This window comes from Perca flavescens, chromosome 19 (assembly GCF_004354835.1).
Source record: "Perca flavescens isolate YP-PL-M2 chromosome 19, PFLA_1.0, whole genome shotgun sequence".
Lineage (NCBI taxonomy): Eukaryota > Metazoa > Chordata > Actinopteri > Perciformes > Percidae > Perca > Perca flavescens.
In genome coordinates, this window is record NC_041349.1 from 11,815,213 (window position 1) to 11,826,152 (window position 10,940).

General features: G+C 42.4%; 1 protein-coding gene across 1 annotated transcript in view; it reads left to right on the plus strand.

Annotated features, from left to right (window-relative positions):
• Positions 1 to 9,109, plus strand: part of cyp26b1 (cytochrome P450, family 26, subfamily b, polypeptide 1) — a 32,173-nt gene extending 23,064 nt beyond the window's left edge. The window contains exons 3-7 of the mRNA XM_028606147.1: positions 4,480 to 4,598; positions 5,508 to 5,664; positions 6,044 to 6,196; positions 7,925 to 8,206; positions 8,699 to 9,109. Of these exons, the coding sequence (XP_028461948.1) occupies positions 4,480 to 4,598; positions 5,508 to 5,664; positions 6,044 to 6,196; positions 7,925 to 8,206; positions 8,699 to 9,091 (1,104 nt within the window). The 3' untranslated portion in view covers positions 9,092 to 9,109. The remainder of the gene's footprint in view (positions 1 to 4,479; positions 4,599 to 5,507; positions 5,665 to 6,043; positions 6,197 to 7,924; positions 8,207 to 8,698) is intronic.
• The last annotated feature ends 1,831 nt before the right edge of the window (positions 9,110 to 10,940 follow it).

The window sequence follows — 10,940 nt, forward strand, 5'->3', positions numbered from 1 at the left end:
AAAGCACTTAAAAAGTGGACTTAAGTACAGTACTTGAGTAAGTTACTCTCCACCACAGGCATACTGCTCAAATGGCAATGTCCGGCATTAAACGTGTTTACGTGAAAATTAAAAACGTGTGCCGTAGGATAGATGAAACTATAGCAATGCATCATATTTAATGAGCTCTTCTCTAGGTTTTGCATGCAATCCTCATTCTGCAGAGTAACTAGTAATTGCACAGGTATTTGGTTCCATGCGTTAAAGAAATAGTCGTGGATGTTAAAGAAAATAAGTTAAAGTTGTTTTTTTGTTGCTGGTTTGATTCTGTTAACATACTTTTAAGATAAACCATAAGCTATAACATAATGTGATTTAGCCTCCCATGTCCTATTTCTTTGTAACATTAGCTTCACCTGGCTGCTCCGACCTTCACATCCCAAGCTCGCCAACGAAGCCAATCCCTTTCTGATTCAAAGTGATGACAGAAGCAGGGAAAGACGTATGGACTGCTTGTTTGACTAAGAGAAAGGAATAAAAAGTAGGATGGATGAAGGGGCAGGGAGAGACGGGAAGAGGTGGGAGTAGAGAGAGAGAGAGAGAGAGAGAGAGGGAAAAAGGAGGGCAGAGAGAAGAATAAAGGAGTCTTTACATGTCTGTGGAACCAGCAGCTCGCAGCACTTTCACATAATTTAAGACATATGGACGTTATTAGGACGACCGTGTCTGTGTGTGTGTGTGTGTGTGTGTGTGTGTGTGTGTGTGTGTTTAAGCCTGTGTCTTTGCGCTGCAGGCTACAGAAGACAGTCACGTTTTTGTGGTGCAGCAAAATGACTGGACAATCCTCCCCCACCCCTCCCCGTCCTGTGTGGAACTTGGACCGTCCCAGAGTGACACTGCATAAAAAACGGTGTTTGACTGGCAGCAGCCAGGTCGCGCAGGGAGATACCATACGCATGTGTGTCTGAGTGTGTGTGTATGTGTGTTTGTCTGACCTGTAGTTACCTTTCAGAGTCTTGGCCTCCCGTCTGCCTGCGCACGCGCGCGCGCGCGCACACACACACACACACACACACACACACACACACACACACACACACACACACACACACACACACACACACACACACACACAGCGGCTGACTGACTCATTGGTCCTACAGTAGCTCAACCCTGCTGCTCTGACTATTTATGAATGTGTGTGTGTGTGTGTGTTTAAGCATAGGCAAAGTACTCGCCCAAATTGACCAATTATGCATAATCCAGTGCAGACGGGTTAAATGGCTAAATTCACAACGCTGCACAACCTCCTATAACGAATATTTCCCTGTTGATTCTGAAACACGTTCGTCTAGTTTTCTAGTCCTTTTGGCGAGTGATCAACAAACCATCTGACAGCTGGCTCAGTTACAGATAAATAGTTGAGTCATGGAACCATGTGTTCTCAAACTGTTGACGTGAACTAATTCAATCATCAAATGACTGATTAGCCCACCAAATTCCATCCACTTAATTGATGAAGGAACCCATTAAAAATGAATGAATGGCTACATAACCAACTCAATCTTTAACAGACGTTAAAACAGCCTAAGTAAATGAGTGAAAAACCAACCACATAACCAGGGAAGTAATTGACTAATTAACTTAATAAGGCCGTGTTCAGAACTGGCTTTAACATGCGTCTTGGGTTATCTGATCACAAGTGGACAGCTCAGTAGACTACATGTGGTCTGGCATTATGTGTATGGCCACATTGTTTCAGCAAGTGTGTAAGCGAATGTGTCCTGGACAACACTGAAAGACCACCTACTTAAACGATGTCCTCTGGGTAAGCGTAGCGTACTTAAATTGCATAAGCTGGCTTTGTCCATGACGTCTGAAAATGCCTGAAAGCCCATAGACATGCAGGTATTAACGCATGCGTCAAACATCTTGGGCGATTTGGTTTACGTGGAACACACCAAGGAAAAGACCCAGTCCATACAGATTTCTTCTTTCAAGTTTCAACTTGCTGCCTCATGCTGTGTCTCTGTAGCCTACTGCTGGCTGTAACCAAATTGCCCTTTGGGGATAATAAAGATACCTTGTACTTGTACACTTTAACGCACACATCACCAGCTCAGTGAACTATTGTTCATTTATTCTGAGGGTGAAGGAGAGAGGGAAGCAGGGTTTGAAGGAAAGATGGGAAAGCAAGGGAAGAGGGCAACGGAGGAGAAAAATAAAATGAGAGGAAAATGAGGTAGAAGGCAAAATAAAGAGTTTGACTGCCCAACTGATGGTTTGGTGGCTGAAACATCGACCTCAGAAACCACATGTACCCTCACTGGCCTGGTCTCAGATCCCACTAGAAGCTCCTTTCTTCAATCTCAGCCTCCATTATGTCTCAATGAAAAGAAGCAGGAACACTTTGACTTTAACTTATTGAAAACATATTAGAAATACACAATAAAGTCCTTTTCTTTTGTGCATGATGTGCTCAAAAAGCTCTGAATCCAGGACAAGTTCAATGTGAGTACAAACACACTATGTTGTACTGGTTTTTCAAAAGGAGCTTATAAAAAAGCACAAAAACAACTTCAAAATGAACTTTTACTATTATGGCGAAACGCGTCTACAAATGCTCAACCCGCATCTTAACCAGCAAACTAAAAATGATTGCAAGGCTCTTCAAGTGTTCCGCAATGTTCTGCAATGCCTTCCTGCGATTACTGATCAACTAAAACCCACGATTGTAACTTTTGTGAAACTTCATTTGAAGAATTAGACAGCCTTCTGTGGCTTGAACACTGTCGTCTTTTGAAAACTCATTGCTGAAAGAGCTCAACTGTTCGTGGTCATCATTGAAAAGTTGACATTTCGCCCCAAGCAGCAGTAATATTAACTATTCTCTCTCGTTCCCTCCTACAGAACTGTGACTGTTTAAGGGAGAGCTCAAAAGGTTAAATGCACAAGAATGTTATTTATCCTAATACAGCTAAGTGTTAGTGACTTATTCATACTATATAAAAGCCCTATTCTAATCAAGTCCGCTCACTTTTCTCTCCTCTCCAATGTTCTGCACTTCCAAAACATTTCCAAGAGTGTTTTAAGGGCAGTTTTGGAGGTTAAATCAGATGGAATGTTATTTGTCCAAACAACACTGACGATTGAGTCACACTAAGAAATACTACGAGCAGCCAGGAAAGACTTAACTATTCCCCCTTCCTCTCACTTTCTCTCTCTGCCTGTCATTCTAGTTCTGCTGACTGCAGGGGAAAACCTCTACAATGTATAAGTCTCTGTAAAGAGGGAGGGAGATGAATAAGGAACAGGCATCACACAAAAAAAACCCGAATAAGAATGAGGACACAACGGAAAGTCTTGTCTAGGTATTATTCAAGAGAGAGATGAAGAGGATTGATGGATAGAAAATGTTGCAGAGATGTGACAGGAGAGCAGAAGAAGGGGAATATTAGGAACTAAATGTAAATGGACTGTATTTATATAGCGCTTTTCTAGTCTTAACGACTACTCAAAGCGCTTTTACATAGTACAGGAACCATTCACACACTGTGGCCGAGGCTGCTGTACAAGGTGCCACCTGCTTGTCAGATAAACACTCACACACATCGGGGTTCAGTGTCTTGCCCAAGGACACTTTGACATGGGACTGCAAGGCCAGGGATCGATCTACTCACCTTTCCGATTGATTCCGACTAACCCTAACCCTGAGCCACAGTCACAAAATCACAACCATTTAGTAAAGTTTTTACTTTGTTGTACTGGGCGAAATACCGTCACATTTTGGAGTTCCGTTTGTCATTGAAATGTGCATGTTTGAAAAGTCATAGAATCACCAAAGTTGTTACAATTCACCCTGAGGGAAAAATTAATTCCTGCACCAAATTCCATTGCAAACCATCCAAAACTTGTCAAGACATTGAATGTAATGGTAAACACGTGAATGTAATGGTGGCATTAGATAGAAATCAAGGGATCACCAACAAGTCTGTAAGATTAATCCTGCAGAAAACATGGATATCTGTACCCAATATCATGGCAATCCATCTAATAGTTAAGGTATTTCAGTCAGGACCAATGTGATGGACTGCCTGAATGACACACATTGCTATCCATTGAGCCAAACCACTAGCATGGCTAAAAAGCACCCCATTTGGTTAGGATTGGAACAAATTTGTATTTGCAGCAGAATAAACTAGTCCTTACTGCCATCTGTTCACACATCTTGTCAGTCAGGATTCTGTTCATACTACCACGTAAGCGTGAAGGGGGTTACAGTCTTTTTAATTAATCGGTGCTTCTGTCCTCTGCTTGAACTTGCACTGGTTCAAACACATTTCTCTATGCGTTCTGCCTGCGTGCCAAGTTATCCAATTTATGAGCATTTAATGAAAATCCTGGTTGATCTTTATCTGTGTCTGTACAGTGTGTGTCATGAACAGACACATGCAGTCACATTTGAACTGACACAATATGCCTGTTACTCTGTCTCTCCAGGTGTTTGCCAAAGTGTTCAGCCACGAGGCCTTGGAGTCCTACCTCCCGAAAATCCAGCAGGTCATCCAGGAGAGCCTCCGAGTATGGAGCTCCAACCCTGAGCCCATCAACGTCTACAGGTAGGATGGGCGTCCTGGTGTAGAAACACATTCACAAGAGATAGACACGTCATTGTCATTGCGCTTAGAAATCGGGGGAAGGATCATCGCTACAAGAAGAAAAACAACCTACAGTATTGAAAAATGTAATAATGACTTGATTTTTGACAGAAAGATCTTAATGTAAAGCAGGTAAAAACAATGAGAACATCAGCCCATCGCAGAAACATTGATCACTACAGAAAAAAAAATAAATAAAAATAAAATAAATATATATATATATATATTTTACATTCCTATTAAAATTAAAGGTTGCGTCCGAAATTACATAATAGCGTGCCATTTAGTAGCTAAAACAGTATGTGAGATTTTTTAGTATGTCCGAATTCTTAGTATGTGTCAATATCACTGTAATTTACATTTCTACACATTTATGGTCTTGTTATTCACCTCTTTCAGTAATTAAGGCATTATCTGGCGATGGCAAGGAGGCTCTCAGGAAGTGATGTTGAAAATCACAGTTTAGTGCGTCCGAACTTTTGTGCAATACTGTACACAAAAGTATGTTGAACGATAGTTCACGTGTTGAGTATGTAGTGCAGAGTATGCGATCTCGGACGTGACCAAAGACAGTTCTCTTAAAAATATATATAAATAAAAATTTAAAAAAATAAAATGTTTAAAGAAGGAAAGCCTTGGGTTCATGTACAAAATGCATCATGGGCAGAAACATTGCCGTTGCTCGTCAGCATGCGTTGGAGAGATCATTTTCGGTTTCTATCCATGGCGATAGAGCGAAACGTCATTAAGTTCCTTCGCAAAAAAGGTTCGCTTTGGCTTGCTTAGAATTGCGGTCGAGAAGGGGTGTAAACGCAAGTGAGGATCTATCATTGGATGTGACTAAGGTCCTGATTGCTCGTCTTTCTACAGGGAGAGCCAGAGGTTGTCGTTCACCATGGCCGTGAGGGTGCTGCTGGGATTCAGGGTGTCAGAGGAGGAGATGAGGCATCTGTTCTCCACCTTCCAGGACTTTGTGGACAACCTGTTCAGTCTGCCTATAGACCTGCCGTTTAGTGGCTACAGGAAGGTATGTGTTGACATCCTCTAGTCCTTTTTCAAGTATCTGCAAACTTAATTTAAAAAAAAGAAAAAAGAAAGAGAAATCTGTAGTTTGCCTATATTTGATTTTGGCCCCAAAGACAAAACTATTCCCTTTATGCTAAGATGTAATTGTGTTTTACTTACTTACTCTGGTGCATAATGAGCACCTTACTGTAATTGTGCTTTCACCCTTTTGACTTCAATTTTTACAACTAAAGCATTCTTTTGAGTTCCCAACATCACCAGAGACAAAGTAATGTATTTGAAATTGTAAGGATGCTCGAGAAAATTGGTTTTAATGAATGTGCTGCTTTTAAAAGAACCCTTGGCATGTAGTGTTGATTTTGCTTTGTGCGCTTTTGCAGGGTATCCGTGCACGAGACACCTTGCAGAAAAGCATAGAGAAAGCCATCAGGGAGAAGCCGTGTTCCCAGGGGAAGGATTACAGCGACGCGCTGGACGTCCTGATGGAGAGTGCCAAAGAGAACGGCACCGAGCTCACCATGCAGGAACTGAAGGTAACACGCCTACGCACAAAAAAACAAAATCACCTGAGCGGGGGAGGAAAAAAGGTGTGCAAACACACGCTGGAGAGACGCCAAACACACAAGAAGCCACTCGGTCACACATGGGAGCCTTAACACACACAGCACAGACACACGCCAGCTCTGATGTGTTCAAACATACACAACGTTTACCTAGTAAAGTGCTGCCAAAGAGAACCTGTCTTGGCTCACTGAACACACGCACATCAAGAATCATCACAATTTCTTCAACAAATCATCTTGGCATCATAAGCAATGAAAGTGACTTGTCACACACGTCTTTATGTAAAATATGACTGCCATGACGGGATGCTTAGCTGATGCCCACAGGCAGACAGTAACACTATAACGCACACATGGGCAGGCACACCCTCTATTTACCCATTAAAGTAATTCTAAGGAATTCGGTGGAAACTCAACTCTCTCTTTCTCGCTCTCTGTGGTTTCTGGGTTAAATCCAGGTCCAAAAATAAGTCAACACTCCCCCTTGCTAGGGGTCTGAAAGAGGCCTCCTGTACGCACACACTCACACTCGCACACATACAGAATATAAATACACATGAACTGGGGAGCCCCTGTCGCAGAGGCCCAGGCTGAAGCACTCACCTGCAGTTTTCTGACACACGCATATATAACACAGACACATGCAGAGTGAGGCTGAGATGTGTTTTGACACGGATGACGGCAGATGAGAGTTTTGAAATGAGAGTCGTGCTGCCCAGCCTCGTTGTTATTTATTCCACTACCTTAATAATGGGCCCGACACGGCGCGCTAAATGTTGTTTTTGGATACAAACTTCATATTTCCAAATACGCTACTTTTCAGGAATTAAAAACAACATGCTTTTATTATGTAATGGCTTTTTATTTTGGCACTGTGTCGTTACGAAATAAATGGCAATCTTCAGGCGTGGGGAGGTAGATTTGTGGCCAAAGTAAGGTTGGGGTCCTAGGTTGAGTTTTCTCACAATTTGGCTTAATAAGAAAAGATTTCACCTTTTGAAAACTAATCAAAATGCAACTGACAACTCTATAACATGCTGCGTGAGAAAATCTATGTTGTTGGTTGGTTGGCGCTCTATTCTAATGACTGAATTTCTTCAGTCATTAATTCTGTACTTTATATTGCTAACACCTCTGTAATTGTGGCTATAGTTGGGCATTTGGCTATTGTCCACCCTCACCTCTCAGCACATACCATCTATATTTCCACTCTCCGGACCCTTTATTCAAGTGACAAGCAATTAGCCCTTCAGGAGCTGAGTCAGAAACCAGTTGGCTTGCCCACAAAGTAAAGACAAATCAACTTAAACTCCCTCAGTACAGTTACGCACTCAGTGTTAGTTTGTGCTGACGCTAAAATTACGCTTAAATTTCCATATCAGTGAGTGGCTTTACCCAACTCTGGCCGAGTGGTGAATAGAAATAGCGACAGGTATGGAGACCATGTTTAGAGGCTGTATATAGATTGTTGAATTTTTTTTCGTACTACAGCCGAACTTCATTTTAATCGGTGGTTGCAAGATAAATCTAAGGGTTGCGAGACGATTAACAACATAAGAACGAAGAATAAAACACTGGCTTTTCTCATATCTTGACTTTTTGTCTTTTAAAAATCTTAAAATGAAACAATCTTAGGAGGGAATCGCTCTCATGAGTAGTTGGGAACCACTGCAATCATACACTATCTCGCCTCTCTAGGAGTCAACTATCGAGCTGATCTTTGCCGCCTTCGCCACCACGGCCAGTGCAAGCACCTCACTCATCATGCAGCTCCTTCGCCACCCTGCCGTGCTGGAGCGCCTGAGGGAGGAACTGAGAGCCAGGGGTCTCCTCCACAATGGCTGCCTTATGCCAGGAGAGCTGAGGCTGGACACCATCGTGAGCCTTAAGTACCTGGACTGTGTCATCAAGGAGGTGCTGAGACTCTTTACACCCGTCTCAGGGGCCTACCGAACCGCCATGCAGACTTTCGAACTTGACGTGAGTAGCCAAGTAATATTTCCCGACTGAACGATTTATAGCCAGATTCTACTGTATATCTTTTTCGTTTATCATACATCTATTGGTGATGACGTCTTTCCAAACGTCACATTCATCTTCACATGTAACATCAGGTGTGAAGTGCAATTTCTGTCAACAGTAAGAAGATAGTTCTGTCAAACTACTGGAAAAGTATCCAAAAAGTCAAGGTTTTACATTTACCAAAGACAAAGTGCCGTCAAAAATGATTCTCACATTCCCGTTTCATGCTGTACTGTAGCTGGTGTAGACACAAGAGAAGCCTAATATTGCAGAAAAGTCCCCGATGCTTAGCCAGAGATACAAAAACTGGAATCAGATTTTTTTTTGCAAAATATCTGGCCTTACAAGCTCATGTGCCAAAGTGCAAGACATCTACTTGCAGTTATGATTGCAAGTAGATTACAAACTTGCTAAATGGTTTTTGGCATTTCTCTGTCTTTCTGTCTTCAGGGAGTTCAAATTCCAAAGGGCTGGAGTGTGATGTACAGCATTCGGGACACCCACGACACCTCCGCTGTCTTTAAGGATGTGGATGCCTTTGACCCTGACCGCTTCAGTCAGGAGCGGGGAGAAGACAAAGAGGGACGCTTCCACTATCTGCCTTTCGGCGGTGGTGTCCGGTCCTGCCTGGGCAAGCAGCTCGCCACCCTCTTCCTTCGCATCCTGGCCATTGAGCTGGCCAGCACCAGTCGCTTTGAGCTGGCAACCCGGCAGTTCCCCCGTGTGGTCACGGTACCCGTGGTCCACCCTGTCGACGGGCTGAAAGTCAAGTTCTACGGCTTGGACTCCAACCAGAACGAGATCATGGCCAAGTCGGAAGAGCTGCTGGGAGCGACTGTTTGAAGGGCAGAGAGTTGATGAGTAAGGGGCTGGGGGGGGAGGGCGTGGGGGGGGTCGTGATGGAAGAAGTCTTTAGGGAGAAGATTGAAGAAAGGACAGAAAGAAAGAAAGTTATTTTTTCTTCTCCACCTTTGCTTTGCCAAGTTGGAGGTTCCTTTTCAGACTAAAAGAAAAGCAGAAGTCTTCGTCTCTTGTTATGATCGGGACTTTCCTCTGAAAAAAGGAAGAAGCTGCCAAAAAAGTTCTTAATTTTGCTCTATTCTGTGTATTTTTTAAAGAAATATACAAACAAAATGTATGTACAAAAAAGCTATGTAATATAATTTGAAAGAGAATGTGGGTAGTGCACAATGGGAGAAAGAGAAGTATGGTGGTACTTTTGGTGAAATGAAGGGTTGAATTTGGAAAAGTAAAAGTAAAGACGGTTGCGGAAGGAAGGCGAGATGGATGAAACAGGGTATAGGATGAAAGAATATGATATTTTAGCATTTTGCTTGTGCTTAATCAAATGCAGTGAACCATTTCAGTTGTCTAGCAGGGTAAAAGAGATGGCTATAAAGACTTAGAGTTCTAGATCTTCTGGTCAAATATGGTCAATTTTGAGCCAGACTTCTTCAAGGCTTCATCCAAATTCAACTCATGTTTTCTGCTTATTTGAGAAAGATTTCAAAGAATGACAAGCATCGGTGGTGGCATTGTGTTTTCCATCCAAGGTCCATCAAGATTCAAACTGTTTACTGGCCTACAGATGCAGTCAAAGGGATCGTACCACATTGCGTAGCAGGTTGGGGCACAGGCACACTGTGTTGCTGAGCTTGTCAGATTGGCTTTGCACCGTTACTTCGAGCCAACTATATCATGATGCAGTAAATAATTTTAACCCGCAACATTTGTACTGCTAATTATGGTGAAATATCAATTCAGGCAGTGAAGGAAAGGGCTTAGAAATGACGGGGGAAGATATTCTGGCTGCATATTTTAATGGGTGGAACATAACATTTTGAATGGATGTAAATGGACAATTTGTTCACGTTCTTAAGACCTCCTTTCTAGCTGTTTTCTTCACAAAGCTGCCACTACATTTTGTGATCCTCATTGGTTTTTTACATGGCACTTCCATGCATGCATTGTACAGTAGAACAAGTGACAATTCTCAACATAAAAAAAAAAAATAGACATAAAGGGTAAGAACTGTCGAACCTTTCCCTCAGTCCCACTACCCGCTGGTTGCCCATCTGCATTGACTCAAAATGTTGCCCATACTGTATATAGGCCTACCGCATATCACAGTAAGCTTGGTGATGTGTGAACTCAGGTGCAGAGTAGACATTGTGGTGAATAATGAATAAGCCTTTGCTTTTTGATAATTAACCTTGACTGACTGCACATAAATAATGTCACTTACTCATTATTGTAGTTTCAGAGCTGGACCGATTACTTTTTGAAATGCTTTCAATTACTTTGCCTTCCTTCCACATAAACGAAAAGATATCAGGGGTTTCCAAAAAACACTTGCTCTCACTTGAGACATACCCTTAAGCAACCAGGTTGTATCCCATGTTGTAGCAATTTTGGTGTTGCAATTGGTATCACACAAGATAAAAGTAAAGTCAATAAGTAATGAGGTCCAGGTCTGCTTTGTAAACTCTCTGAACATGTGCTTTGATACATAAACTACACTTTTAAGTTGCATTGAGATTGTACTCTTTCGGACAGCGACTATATCCAGCAACAAAGGATACGATTAAGAACTCGCTCTCGTGAAGTGGCGAGCCTTCCTGAAGCTGGAGGGGGGGAGAAAAGTGAGAGGGATAAGGTGGAGATGGAGAGGAGAAGACCTACATACATGCTG